Source organism: Ambystoma mexicanum, chromosome 2p, assembly GCF_040938575.1.
Source record: "Ambystoma mexicanum isolate Mex_15411 chromosome 2p, UKY_AmexF1_1, whole genome shotgun sequence".
NCBI lineage: Eukaryota > Metazoa > Chordata > Amphibia > Caudata > Ambystomatidae > Ambystoma > Ambystoma mexicanum.
In genome coordinates, this window is record NC_090923.1 from 369,272,889 (window position 1) to 369,288,222 (window position 15,334).

The 15,334-nt window shown below is 48.7% G+C and overlaps 1 protein-coding gene across 1 annotated transcript; it reads left to right on the forward strand.

Annotated features, from left to right (window-relative positions):
- Nucleotides 1–8,369: 8,369 nt before the first annotated feature.
- Nucleotides 8,370–10,232, forward strand: LOC138567742 (E3 SUMO-protein ligase KIAA1586-like). Its single transcript, XM_069646224.1, has one exon. It carries the CDS (start codon nucleotides 8,370–8,372, stop codon nucleotides 10,230–10,232), a length of 1,863 nt encoding a protein of 620 aa, XP_069502325.1.
- The last annotated feature ends 5,102 nt before the right edge of the window (nucleotides 10,233–15,334 follow it).

Genomic DNA, 15,334 nt, shown 5'->3' on the forward strand with positions numbered 1-15,334 from the left:
ATTATCCATAAACAAAACAAAACACTATTACGACTGACTCTTGTTAACGGTAACAGTAAACGTCTCCAAGTGGTCTGCCTATAAGCCTTATTGTGAGGTTAGACACGGGGAGGGAAGAAAGAGCGCAGGAAAAGAAAAAAAAAAGAGAGAGGAGCCATCAGGGGAAAAGGAGGGAGGCCCAGGTACCTTAAGGCAGTGGTATATACAAAAGTCTTGCAATATATAGCTTAGTATATCTGTGGGTGGATTGTTCAAGGAGGTTTGTCATCATTGGAAGGGTGGAACAGTTCCCATGTGAGAGCCCTCCAAGCTTCAAGAGCTTGGCTTGTGTCATCAGGGGAATTGGCAATGCCCTCCTCCCAAGTCTCTGCTCCCACCCAGCGTTCCATTTCATTACGCCATACATGGAAACGTGGTCCATCTGGTCGCTTCCAAGCCATGGCTATAGTTCTCTTGGTGAGGATGCAGGCCAGGTCCATTAGCTTCGCAGTGTGCTTAATTTTAGCGAATCTGGGATAGGTTCCTAAAAGGCATTCTCCAGGAGTCCAATCATACCTGGTCATACCAGCTCTCCTGCAGATCTGCTCAACCGCGGCCCAGAGTTGGCGGACCTTGGTGCACCCCCAGAACATGTGCATAAGATCTGCTTCGTCTCTGTTGCACCAGGGGCATGTATGTTGGAATTGATCGTAGATCTGTGTTAGTCTGTGCAGTGTTAGGTACGAGCGATACAGTACATTGAGCTGAATCAGTCTGAACCTGGAGTTCCTGGAAACCTCTTTAGGGAACGCCAATGCCCTCTCCCACTCTCCATCCGACATCTCTTGGCCCAGGCCCGTGTCCCATTTGAGTCTTTGGTCAGGACTGCAGGGCTTAGGCTTGTCTATGAGGTGACGGTATATTTGAGACACTGGTCTCTGCCCTTCTCCCATGTTATATAGAAGTGTCACAAAGGGTTAGTTTCGGGCTCTTCAGGCCAGATGCCCCAATTGGTTCGCGCTCGTTCCGGATCCTTAGGTACCAAAGGAATTGGCCGACGGGTATACCATCTTGCAATTGTAAGGAGGGGAAGTCCCGGAAAGAGCCCTGGTCATACAAGTCCCCCCAGGTGTACACTCCCAGCCGTTCCCAATTTCTAATGGTTGCCAGATCAACAGTGTTATGACACAGGTCTGAGAGGAGCGGAATGTCTGGAGTATATGCGTGCTGCAGATGGAGGAGCGACTTTGTTCTGTGCCATATCTGCCTTCCCAGGGTAGCCAGATAGGGGATTTCGGCCGTGTGGAACTGGGGAGCCCAATTAAGTTCTTTCAGCCGGTACGGGGCGATTGAGAATTGTAGCAGGTCCGTTTCCAGAGTGACATCATCGGCCAACCATTTGGCGATGAAGCTAAGCTGGGCTGCCAAATAGTACCTCTCCAGGTCAGGGATCTGGATGCCGCCCTGACGGTACGGGAGGACTAACGTGGTCAATGCCAATTTGTGTCTGCCCTTCCCCCATAAAAAGTCTTTAGGCAGCTTCTCCAGTAGCAAAAGGGGGCCTTAATGTAGTAGAACACATTTTGAAACCCATAGAGAAATCTGGGGAGTACTATCATTTTGGTGATGGAAGCCCTTCCCATCATGGACAGGGGGAGTCGTGACCAGAACCCTATTGACTTACGGAGAGGAGGCACTGCTGCCGCTGTGTTGTTCTCATGCATGAGTTCTGGCGTGTGGTAGATTTTGACTCCTAGGTAGCGGAACATGTTGGGATGCCAAGTCACCTCCAGTGATGGCAGGTCATCCAGGTGATCCATTCTGAGGCCTCCTAGGGGGAAGAGGCAGGATTTACTTCTGCTAAATTGTATACCTGATACTCTGGCAAAGTTGGTAAGGACGTCCAGCATGGTCGGGACATTCAGGTGTGGGTCTCTTATGTAGAGGAGGACGTCGTCCGCATACAAGGATATTATATGATCTGTTCCATCCAATCGAATGCCGGCATCGAAAAATTGCTTCCTGAAATAGAAAGCAATGGCTCCAGCCCCAGTATGTAAAGCATAGGGGAGAGCGGGCAACCCTGCCTAGTGCCCTTTTGTATGTCCCATGCTGTAGAGATGAGCCGGCCGGATTTCACTCTTGCCCTTGGTCTAGTGTACAGGACCTTGACCCATCTGATAAATCTGTTGCCAAAACCAAATTCCTGAAGCACTGCCAGAAGCCACTCCCAGTAGATGGAATTGAACGCCTTGATGGCATCTAGGGAGAGCAGAGCGTAGGAACCTCCGTCTAGATTGGTTTCAGCCAAAACATGCTGGAGCCTGTGCAGATTAGCGGTGGTGTTGCAGCCCGGTACAAATCCATTTTGGTCAGGATGCACCACCTCTCCTATCACCCTCGCAAATCGCTTAGCTAGGATTTTTGTCAAGATCTGGACATCATAATTGAGCATTGCGAGTGAGCGATAAGAGTCACATTCCTCAGCTGACTTGTTGGGTTTGAGCATTGGAATCACCAGCGTTTCACGCATGCTCTCAGGTAGGATCCCCAGTTCGTAGGCCTCTTGAAAGACCTCATACAAGAGTGGGGTTAACTCCGGCTCATAAGTCTTATAAAATTCGGTGGGGAGCCCATCACTGCCTGGGGACTTACACGTAGACAGGGACTTGATTGCCTCGGTTATGTCGTCCTTGGTAATGTCGGCATCCAGGGCTTCTTTGTGTACAAGCGGTAGTTTATGTAATCCTATTTCCTCCAAGGTGTCCAAGATCTCACCTGAAGGCACCTGGGTGTCGTGGGAGTACAGCTGGGTGTAGAATAGTTTAAAAGAGTCATTGATGCCCTTTTGGGTCCGGTGCAGTGTGCCATCTGAGCCTCTCAAGGATGTGATCGGGGTCCTGCGATGCTCTTTTCTGCACAGCCGAGCTAACAGTCTGCCAGGTTTATCCGCCTGGGCGTGAGCCCTGTTGGTCCTGGTGGTGTAGTCAAATTTGAGTAGCCTGTCCCAAGCCTTCTTGCATTCGATTCTGGACTGCTTGAGCTCTTCCTCCACCTGTTGAGAGTTTCGGGTGCTGGATTCCAGTTGCTCAATTTCGGCTTCGCGTCGCTCGAGTTCCATTCGTAGTTGCTTCCTGATGCCTCAGGCCTTAGCTATGATTTCTCCATGTATGACTACCTTCAGGGCCTCCCCTACTGTGCTTAAGTGGTTGACGCTATTCTTGTTTTCTAGTACATAGTTCACAAGGGACTCTTGGAGATCCTCCCTGAATGCAAGGTCTTTTAGCGCTTCAATAGGCATTCTCCATGTAGGTATCGGCGATCTGGGCCCTGCGGTGCTCCACTCTATTGCTAAGAGAGAGTGATCAGGGATAGGACGGCCCAATTATTGTGCTGTATCAATCTGAGGAAGGCTTTCCCTACCAATGAAGATGTGGTCAATCCTGGTGTGGAGTTTATGGGGGGAGGAATAGAAGGAGTAGCCCCGATTTTCTGGATGGTGCTTGCGCCAGACGTCCACCAAGTCTAAGCGGCTCAGCATAGTATTTAGTGCTGCGGTGCATGCCGAGGGGCCTCCGGGGAGAGGGGTGGACCTGTCTAGGTCTGTATTGCGGACGCAATTGAAATTGCCCCCCCACACGAAAAATCAATTTCTGTACTGTGTGACCTTGGCATACATCAGTTCTAAGTGTGCCGGTACGTTATTGTTGGGGAGGTACGAGTTTACGATACAGACTTCAGTCTGCTCAATGCTGCCCCACAATATTACATACCTGCCTTCAGGGTCCTGTTCGGCTTTGTTGAGTTGAAAGGGGATTTGGGGGCTGATCTATGTGAATACCCTTCTGGCATATTTGGAATAGGAGGATCCAAACCCCTGCCCCCCCCCAATGAGTTTGAAGCGTTGCAATGGACTCCTTTGTTAGATGGGTTTCCTGTAAAAGGGCCACTCCCACTCTCTTTCTGTGAAGATATGATTTAATTCTATTGCGTCAAAGGTAGCTTCCCAGACCCCTCACGTTCCAGGTTACAATGTTGATGCGTGTGGCCATAATAATGAGAAGTAAAACCTGAGAGCCCGCTCTGGGCCAACCCATATCGTCCTCCCATTGGATGGGTATTTCAAACAACAACCTTCATGACTGGTTAGCATTGATGTATGCTCCATTCCCTCCCGTGTCTTCGTTGACTGAATTGCTCTAGAAAGTGGAGACTTAGTAACAAGTTCAACATCCACTCGAAATGGTGGATTAACAACATGGAACAACTGTGAACTGCCCCCAGCAGCCACTTCAGGGGAGCAACGCTCGGGGGTTTCCGCGCCTCGTTGGCCTATCCAGGTCTTGAGACGCAGATGTGGTGCCAGCATACCGGCACTGGTTGCGATGGGGTGGGTCGTGAGGGTGTCCATGTGTGACCGCCTGAGCTCCCGTCCGACAGATCATACACTGCTTCTCGCTTGAAGGGTCACCTTATGTAGGCAATGCTTGAGTGTCGTGGCAGGATACAACTTCATTCTTGGAGATCACGGTTTCTGCGTGGACCCTCCGCCGCTGAGTCCTGGTCGTCGCCTTCAGCCAGGCTGTTGTGCTCCAACCAAATGAAGATCGACTTTCCTTTATAAAGGATCTTGAGGCATGAGGGATATAGGAGCATGTACTTGAGATTGAGCTTGCGTAAGCAGGCTTTGATTGGTATGAAGGAATTCCTGGCTCACTGCACATTGGGGGTGTAATCAGGATACATGACTATCCGAGAGTCATTTCGCTTGATCTCGCCTCCATCTCTGGAGAACTTAAGTATCGTTTCCCTGTCTCGGAAATTGAGAATATTCGCGATCATTGGGCGTGGATGTGATCCTGGTGGAGGCTTTTATGTAGAGAGCAGTGGGCCCCCTCAACTGAGAATCCCTGCGTGAGCTTGCCGGCCCCAACCTCCTGGAGTATCAAGGACTCTACGAATTCTGTCGGGTTGGCTCCCTCCATTTCCTCTAGATTTCCAAGAATCCGAATATTGTTGCGACGGGCCCTCCCTTCCGCCTCCTCTGAGCTCGCCTCCAGTCGAGCAACCTGTTTTTCAAGCGTGTTTACTTTGATTTTCAGATTTGCAGTAGTGTCTGTAGTGTCTTGCAGGTTCACTTCTACCCAGTGCTTAAAGTGGGCCGGGGCCTGCCGGGGCCGGGCCCCGGCAGTCTCCAAAATGTGAGACTGAGCCGGGGCCCTGCCGGGGCCCCCCGATCCCACCAAGCCACGGCGGGTGCATCTCCCGCCACAGACGCGACGGGAGATGAGCCCGCCGGCCGGCCATCAAGAGGCCAGGCATGACAGTCAGGCAAGCCTGTGACTGACAGACTTGACAGCCAGTCACAGCTCGAGCGACGCTGTGACTGGCTGACACTTCTGCCAGTCACAGCTGCCTGCTGCACTAATGCTGGAAGAGCACTTCACCTACTTCCTCTGGCAACCCCTCGCGAGGGTTACCAGAGGAAGTTAGAGAGTCCCAGCCTGGGCAACCCAAATAAAAGGGTTCGCCACGGTCGCTCGCATTTCTTACCTTGGCTTTGACATTGGATTCTGCCGCGGCGACGACGACGACCACCAGCACCGACGAGAAGGAGAAGGAGAAAATCACGGTAAGTGACTGCTGCCACTGGCTTTACTGTTCCTTGCTGCAGTTTCAACTGGTCGAGGTTCGCACTTCAGTGTGTTCACCTCAGCCAGCTGAAAGTGCTTTCATTCTCTGTATTTTTCTTTTTTCGAATTGTTTCCTTTACTTTTCTGTCTGCGCGCATTTGCTTTGATTTATTTTCCTTGATCTAAACGTTCTGCTGTTTGTTCCCTTGCATTGTACAATGCGAGGGAACAAACAGCAGAAAGTTTAGATCAAGGAAAATAAATCACTAGACATGAGCATCCTAACAAGTTCGCATTTTGATACTGAAAATTGGCTGTGACACACCCAGGTAGGCCTATTTTAAAAATGATTGGGTGCAACTTTTAAAATTGCCCTGTTCTAGGGCATGAAATGATCAGTTTAATGCATTCCGAGAGACGCATGAGTATATGGTTTCTCTTGGAGTTCGCCCAGAGTGCCAAGACCAACAATAATTGTGAGAAAGGGGAGACACTTGTAGCAGATGTTTGAACAGCAGAGGCAATTTTGACTTGGGTAGCATGTCATTTTGGACGGGCTCTCTGTGCAGAGTTTAGAATACATCACATTCAGGATATATTCAGTTCTAATTTGTTAGTGTGAGACTGGCAAATAGAGGAGAAAAACCTAAATGATGATAGTGCTTTTAAATAAATTGTGAATCTTCATGTGGGATAAATGGTCCTGCCTCCTGCCTTCCGGACATTTGTTTTCCGTGGGTCAGTCTGTACCTTTATCAGTCTCTTTTGTGTTGGAAGCTATGAAAAGCTTATGAAAAGAGCATATAGCCTTGGGTTATTTATTCTGCTTGCTTTTCATTGAACTGGCCCATTAACCTAAGGTTATGTGTTGATGCCGACCCAGCCCTGAAGCCTGGTAGGAATTTATCCAAAAGCTGGGCTTCATAAACTCATGTTTGGAGTCCAACAAGGAGGATTGTGAATGTGGGGGGTGAGGGAGGGGTGACTCAGTGCATGTACAAAATACACCTTTCATTATTTCTTTAAGGTCTGGCCATTTCATCTGTATTGTGTATATATAAAACCTAGCCAATTAGCAAGCATGAATTGTATTGTGTGTTTTGCAGTTCATTAGCAGAATTGTATTTTGATGTTTAATGAAGTCCTCATTTCCTAGAGCTATTACTACCTAATGCTATGCCAATGTTATGATGCAACAGTGCACAGAGGCAAGGAGTCAATGCTAAATTCTAAACCTAATCTCATGGTCAAATGGTTATTTATATAGCACTTTTGGTAAAGCATATTTATCACAATTTTTCGCCAAACCGAAGTTGCCACTCCTTATCGACCTCGGAAGGCTGAGTTGGCTTTTCTGGGATCCGAACCTGCAAACTACATATCGCAGCAATGAACGCTCAACCAGCTGAGCTATTTTATTGGCAAACTTTAACTCTGCGCAAGCACCACCTAACATAATGCTCAAAATCAGTGTGCACAGACGCAGCACAGCAGGTAGGCTGCAGTGCAGCTGACCAAAGGTGAGGTGTCCATGCACTGGGTAATATTTATACCTGGGTGGAGGGGGTGAGCGCTGTTAACAAACAAATGCAATAAGGGATTGATGGGAAGGCTAACTGCGTTATGGAATTAAGGGAGGTGGAGGAAATGGATCATTATATGGATGTATTGTAATGTATATATTGGCAAGGAACAGAGTAGGGGCCTCTTTGACTGCTCCCTGAAGTTTACAAGCTAAATGTGAAGTTGCTTAGTTATTTATTTTTAAGGCCCGGGCAGGCACAATAGCTCTGGATTTGTTTCACGCAATGCTGGCCCTTAACACCCCAATCTTTATTCCTGGTGCTAATTACTGTATGTCCATGAGCCAACATTCCACTTTCACAATATCCTACCTTTGTTACTTGAGTGCGGGCCAATACACCAGATATGGCCTTGGCCCTGGGCTATAACATCCCACTATGGCATTAGAAGACTGCCTTTGTCACTGCCTTACTTTTCAATATTCCTGAAAATGCTAATTACCACAAGTGGTTTGCAGTGTATTTAACTGTTGCAAATGAGCATTTTAAAATGCCACCTGGCAAATGCACTTTTTTTTCTTTTTCTTTTGCAATGTTTTCTTTTGCAATGTGACTCACTTGCAATGTTTCCTTATTGCCACTTTTTGTTCTATAAAAAATGCATGGCCACAGCATAAGGGGCAGGCATGGGTAGCTTAAAATCTGGTTCACAAATACGATAAGCTATGTTCAGTGCAGTAAACCACATTTTCATTTTTTACAGATAGGAAGCTGAGAATTTCGAGCGTGTGTTAGAAACAGATCCGCTAGAGATATATCCAAGATTTTCTGCAGCCATTAACGATGTCGGCAAAGTCTACTGTACTTACCAAGCGTAAGTCTATGCAGACTTCGCTATTTGACTACTTGCCATCAGCGAAAAGATGTAAGGTGGTGGAGGCTGCCACCATTCTGAGTGGGGATGAGGAAGCTAGCCAAGTCTGTTTGAGTAGTGAGGCAGCAGAAATATGCCAGGATTTTTGCGTCAAGGAGGCCAGTAGCTACACTGCATCCTGTGCCAGAAGATCCTCTTCTAACCCCTGATTGCTGGAGCGTGCAGCAATGGTGCTATTTTAAGGGGGAATATGAATGGATTTTACTGGCTTCAGGTCACATTGGCTGCTCTGTGTGTAGGGACGTGAAAGCAACAGGTGGCTTATCCGTGCACTCCTGTGGGCAAGGTTTGCGTATAAGCATGGAATGGGCCGATGGAAAGGTGGGTCCTTCAGGTTCTGGCAAACATGCTAGGCAGAAGCAGCTCCGAAAGAAGATTATGGAGCACAAGTCAAGTGGTGCTCATAAGGCATCAGAAGACATTCTAACAGCACGAAAAAAGAACCACATGACAGAAGCCATGCAGCAAAGCAATGGCAAACATTTGGAAAGCACATGCAGAGTGTTTCACACTGTTTTCTACCTGACCAAAAAGAATCAGCCATTCTCAGATCACCCTGATTTGGTGGAGCTCCAGGAAGTGAATGGCAGTGAAATGGGTCGTGTGTTGCGCAGTAATGTTACTGCAACAGAGATAGTGAGACATATTGCATCAGAAATGCAAAAGAAGTTAGTGTCTTATATCAGAGAACACAACACAAAGATTTCTGTGTTTGTGGACGAGAGCACCACTGTCAGCAACAAATCAACTTTGATTATTTATCTGCGGGGTCTTTTTGGGGCTCATTGTAAACCAGTCACCATTTTCTTTGGACTAGTGGAGCTTCAAGAGACAAATACCTTGGCCATAAAGGAAGCTCTGCTGCAGTATTTCGAGAAAGTTGGCATCACAGAGACCCTGTTGCATGAGATCTGGATTGCTATTTGTTCAGATGGTGCAGCTGTAATGTTTGGTAACAAAGGGGGGGTGACAACATTATTGAGGGTGGAATTCCCAAATCTTGTGTTATCGTGGCATTGTCTCGCTCGCCGTCTTGAACTGGCCGTTGTAGACACTATTGATGAGGTTGGTGGGGCCAATCATTTTAAAATATTCATGGACTCTTTATATGCCACATACAGCATGTCACCAAAAAACACAAGCCAGCTACAAATGGCTGCCAGTGATCTGGGTTTGCAGCTGCAGAAGATAGAGAAGATGCTGGACACACGATGGGTTGCATCAAGTTATAGGACGGTTCAAGCTGTTTGGAACTGCTTCCCTGCTTTGTGCAAGCATTTCGGAGAAGCTGCTAAGGATCTCTCAAGACCCACAAGGGACAGAAGCAAATATGACGGTCTGCTTAAGAAGCTTACCTCCAACTCTTTTGTGAAAGATTTAGGGCTTATGTGCGATGCCCTTCAAGAACTGAAGAACTTGTCTCTGGCTCTTCAGAGCCGGGATATCACAATTGTGAATGCACACAGACTCTTGGTGGGGCAAGTCCGGAGATTCTGTGCAATGAAAGAATCTCCGGGGGAGTTTGCTTCTACTGCTCAGAGTGCAGTTGATTGTGGACACTTCAAGGACGTTCATATTTCCCAGGGAAGGGCAAACTCTGTGTCTCTGAATGAAAGGCAATTTTATGAAAGCCTTTCAGTTAACCTTGCCAAAAGGTGTGCTCCAGACTTGGATAAAGAACTTGTAGCCAGTTTCAGTGTCTTGGATGCAAAGAATTTACCGAATGATGAAAACATTGTACTTTATGGTGAAAATGAAATTCAAAGACTGTGTACGAAATTTCAGCTCCCAATCAGAGACACCATCCATGCCTTCAGGGATTTTAAGGACTTTGGTGGCAAAAGGTGCCCTGAAGCATTTAGGGCTTTGGTTGTTTGCATGGAAACATTGCCCACAAGTAATGCAGATTGCGAAAGGGGCTTCAGTGCCTTGAATTTAATTGCTTCGCCAAGCCGAGCATCCCTCCATGTGGCCACTATTTCCTCATGTTTATGGCTGAAACTTAATGGCCCTTCAGTAAAAGCATTTCAGCCATTGTCCTTTGTGAAAAGCTGGCTGGCAAAAGGGAGACGAACAGCTGAGGAAACGCACTGCCAGCAAGCTCATGCAAAGAAGGACTCCCTTGAAGATTATTATGTGGGGTTCTGGGAAATTGTCAAGTAATTGTTTACACATTTGAACGCACCTGCTAATGTACTTCCACACCTATCCTTTTGTCAACGGCCCAGTTAAGGGTCCAATAAATAATCACCTTGAGCTTTGATTTGTTATACTTTAAGCCATGTAGCAAGCAGTCTGTTACACAATATGTACTTAGTAATGTAGGCCAGACCAATTTTACCATGTCGCCTTTAGGCCCCGCCCACCAATTAGGCCATGCCCATCATGTCTTAGGCCACGCCCCCAAATGAGGGCCCCCCCTCAGTTTCTTACCCCACTTAAAGCACTGCTTCTACCTTACTAACCCTCTCTGTTAAGTTGCGGGCATCCTGGCGTATGAGTTGCATATCAACCCTAAGTTCGTCTATCTTGGCTTCCATGAATGTTTGGAGCACTGCAATAGCCTGTAGCACCTGGGTGTTTTTGGGGTCTTCCTCGGGCTCAGGAGGGTCTGTCTGCGTAGGGATCTCATGTTGGAGGTGCTGCTTGGGTTTTGCTCCCGAGAAGGAGTCCATAATTGTTGCCCCTTTGTTCTTATGCCGCGAGGTAGACATTTGCTCCTAGTCGTGTGGTTAATAACGGTGGTTTATAACCCAGGTCAATATGGTGCAAGGTGGTCCGCAGCTGCGCTTTGTGTGCCCGCAGCCCCGTGTTCTAGGAGCGGGTTCGCCACCCCGCATGCAGACTTTATGCCACCTAAAAAGACACAAGAGAGCGTGGTCTCAAGTACGCAGTTTTGCCAACACGTGCACAGGTGGTGTGTTTCAGCAGGACCCCTCGTCGTCCGGTTGCACAGCAGGGCGCTCACTCTCTTCCCGGCACGCATGACCCTGGCCTTGTTGTTTGTCGTGGGCCGTTGCTGCTTGGCAGATAAGATGAGGGGAGCTCCCTGAGCAGGAATCTAGCTCCTAGGGGGCCAGCGGTGCAGCCGTGAGGTGTTCAAACAGTAATTAGGTGGCACTCCCCCCAGTAATTGTAGGCTAAATCCAGAGGTAGTCTTGATTGCCTTCTAGGGGGAACCAGCAAGGCACGCAGGAGTTTTTAGAGAAGGATGATGTGGAAGGCCTCACCTCCCACGTAATGTCAATGTGCCGGCAGCCTTCAATCCCTCCGTCACGTCTAGTGGAGTAGTGCGGCCATCCGTGGGTCGTTGACTCAGTTGGTCCTGACCCAGCGGCCGGGAAGTAGAATTGGGCCATTGCAAGCCCAACGTGTTGCAGGATCTCCGTTCCGCCGGCGCAGGGACCGCGGTTCTTGCCGTCGCCACCCAGCTTCCGCGGTCTGCCGGACCGGGCCGCAGCACGGACCGCGGGTGTACGCTCACACGTGCAGGCAGACTCCTCCTCACCAGAGGTTATGGCCCCGATCAGGCCGACATCAGAATGGGCCCCCGGGACCCGTTCGGCACCACCGTATGCGGAACCTCACCTTCTGTTCTGCGCTGGTGTGATGGAGGCCTCCGCTCCTTGTGTCGCGTTGGGGGAGGTGTTGAAGCAATTAGTGATACGCTGATGCAACTTCTCCCTCATCCGACAGGCAGCCAGTCAAGTCGGGCCGCAGCAAGCCCAGCGTGGTGCAAGACCTCCGTGCTTCAGTTACAGGGGTCCCAAGTTCTTTCTGTGGTTGCGCAGTTCCAGTGGTCCACCGGGCCGTAGGGTGGGCACCGGGCCTTCGTTCTCTAGTGCGCCACAGGTTTTTTGATGCTCGAGCAGGCTCCTCCCCCACCAGCGGCTCCCGCTCGAATCAGGCCGCCATCACCACAGGTGCCCTGGGACCTTTCAAATACCTCGTTTAGGGCAGTGCAGGCTCCAATTTTTGTCGGATTTTCACTGAAAGGGAACAAAAATGCTTGTTCTGACTGATGCTGTGATTATTGAAGAAGGTTTCAATCTATAGCAGGAATAACAGGATCAATGAGAAGTATCAGGACGGGAGCTCAGCTTCGCTGCTGCTTCACTCCATGAGCTCCGGCCATGCTCCCCTGCAGCACGGGTCTAATGTTAGTTGGGGATCTGTTGGGTGGGCATCATGGCATGGTCAGCGGTCTGGCACATGAAAGGAATACCTTGCAGGGGCACAGGGTCACAATGGCAGTAAGTTTCCACTGGCGAGGGTGCGGGGGCAAGGACACGTTTGTGGAGATGAACGAGCTATGTGCTTAGCTCATGCTGGTTCACATGCAGGACAGTGATCTCAGAGGAAGAGTGAAGTGTTACATTTATTATTTGTTGCAAGTACCTCCGGCTTCATCGTGAGAATGGAGCTGCAGAGTTTTTCAGTCAGAGTGGGAAAGTTGGTGGGGGCCATGTGCCCTGCGCGTCCGGCCGCTGCGAGAAAGGGAAGCAAAGCGTTTTGTACTATCGCAGTGAGGCCTAGTCACCAAGATGGAGTCGAAAGGGGGTACAAAAATGGATGCCCTGTGTCCTGCTCAGTGGTCCCATCTACTCGAATGTTAACCAAAGTCGACATTGCATAAGGGCAAGGGGCAAACCCACTACTGGAGGCACTTGGTCCGAGTTTTGTACTGAGAAGTAAAGGATGCGAGGGGCCTGCTGGCCCCTCGCTCCCACACACTTGCTGGACTCCATCAGCATTTCCTACACGAATTATGCTGATGACCTGCAAATTCTGCTATCCCTCAGTGGCAACTACTTGAAAGACTCCCAAGCCATGAACACAACCTACTCCATTATCCATGCATGGATGGCAGCCAATGACCTGTGCTTAAATGGCGGAACAATTGAGATCCTGCTGGCAGGGCCCCCCTCGGTGATAAAAACCTTGGTACCCAATATCTGAACTTCGACATAGACAGTCTGCAGATGCCGGTCTCCATCTCAGTGAAGTCTCTAGGTATCTACCTGGACTCCTTGTTCTCTATGACACGCCAAGTAAACGGCATCACAATATCATCTGCCTACACATCTAAGCTTATTAACGCAGCCAGACCCTTCTTAGCCCCTGCCAACTGTCTCACAACTGCAGGAGCCATCATGAGAGCAAGATTGGATTATTGCAACCCCCTATTTTGCGGGTTCTTCTGCATATAACATTCACAAACTGCAAGTGATCTAAAACAATGCCATCCGGGCGGCTCTCGACATTCCCAAAAGACAGCACATAACCAAAGTGAGAAAAAATGCCCACTGGCTCCCGAACAAGGAAAGGATCATCTTGAAAACACTGTCAATCACTGACTGATGCCTCTTCAACACTGCACCCCCCTACCTGTCCAAATGTTTCGTGAAAGTTCAGTTCACCAGACCCTCTTGGAGGGCTTACACACACAGACTTGTCCTGCCCATATCAAAGCAAGCCAAAGTGGCTGCGCCATCTCCCCCAACGTAGCCGCCTGTCATTGGAACGCTCTCCTGCCGCATCTGAGGGAGGAACAATCTTACTGGGTGTTCATAAAAGCCTTGAAAGCCTGACTCTTTAGCTAAGGTCTGAGACTGGGAGACTCTGCTTGCTTGTTTCTCCTCTGGTTTGTTTATCTGAACTCTTTCCAACTCTCCTTTATGTAAGTGTAACTGGTTGTAACAGCGCCTTGATGCCTCCGTGTTTTGTGCGCTTAATAAATGCAACAATAAATAGATAAATAGTTCTCAGTGGAGTCAAGTGGAGTCAAATGTGAATGATTAGTGTAAAGTCCCTGACTCTATTAGTGGGACAGTGGTTGTCTCTAAAGTAGGTTTCCCTTACTTTCCCCATGTTATGGGTAATCATTATTGCTCCTAGTCACCTCTTCTTCATCCCAGTGTTATGTGGAAATGGGAGAGGGAGTTAAAATGTGGCTGTGGGTTGGATTTGTTTATTGAAACAGTGACAGGTGACTAACAGGGAATATAGGAAAGCCCTCTAGTTTGAGTTTTGTTTGAAGGAGTAGTTTTCCCTCTCAGTAAGCCACTTTGTATTCCTGACCTAGTACCATATATACGTGGGGCTTGATAATATTCCCTGTGGTCTATAGTAGGGGGAGATAAAGGGATACTTCCCTTAAGACCATGTCTTTGTCTCACTTGTCTCTTGTTCTCCCTTGGGTTGAGTTTAGGGAGGTCTTCGTCAGGGATGATCGATCCAACATAACCCACAAAGGATTCCTTGATATCCTGTCCTTCTCATGTCGTCTTGTTGGGATACGGTGTCTTGTCTAGGGTATTCCCACGAGAACAGCCCCGGACTCCCCTACCCAGGTGATCCTCCCTCGCTTGTCCACCCCCAGGGTTGGAATCTAAAAGCGATGGACCTCCACTGGCCACCTGAATAGAGGATTCTCTGGGTCTACATGAGAGAATACCCCTAGGTTTCTCACACCACATAGCGGAGGCCCGCATATGAAATCATCCTGTCCAGCCCCAACATTTATATTGTGTGTGTAAAACTGTAAAACATGCCACCTTTCTAAAAGAGCAGTGCACAGATGAGATCTGGTAGCACATGGTTGTGTGTCATTTGAGGGGGAGGAGGATGATATCCCAAAAGCAAGGAATGGCCCGCTTGAAATTGAGGGGGGGTGCTTTTCGTTGATGGGCCAGTAACTCTTGACCAGAGTTCAGGTTTTCGGCATACTGGGACGGCAGGAGTATGCCTGGTGGATGAAGTATATGAAGTATTGGTGCAGAAGAGATTACCTATGCACTTCGGCCCAAGCAGCAGAACTTATATCCCCCATTTAGGTGCTTTTAGCATCTCAATGGTGCCGTGTCACTATCTATTCTGATTCGGCTTACGTCACCACCATGGTGCACACAGGCCTGGCATGATGGAAGAAGAGGGGATTTAGGAGAGCTGACGGGTCCCCGGTACAACATGCAGCACTGTTAGATAAACTAATTGATGCACTATCCCAACCATCCTTGACAGCATTGGTGAAATGCACTGCCCATACTAGAAATACAGACAAGGTCTCACTCGGTAACGCTGCAGTAGATGCAGTGGCCAAGCAAACTTCATATTTATTGGTGCTGTGTGTTTCTGAATACCCAGTGGTAGCGCAGAGCAGGGAACAATTATCAGACTGCTTCAATTCCTTACCAATTGCACAACTAATAGAATTGCAAGGACAAGCCCCGCAGGAAGAGAAACAATTTTGGTTAAAGAGGGGA

What these genes read in the sequence shown, in the direction of transcription:
- LOC138567742 (XM_069646224.1), top strand. Translation starts at nt 8,370, where the DNA reads ATGGAATGGGCCGATGGAAAGGTGGGTCCTTCAGGTTCTGGCAAACAT.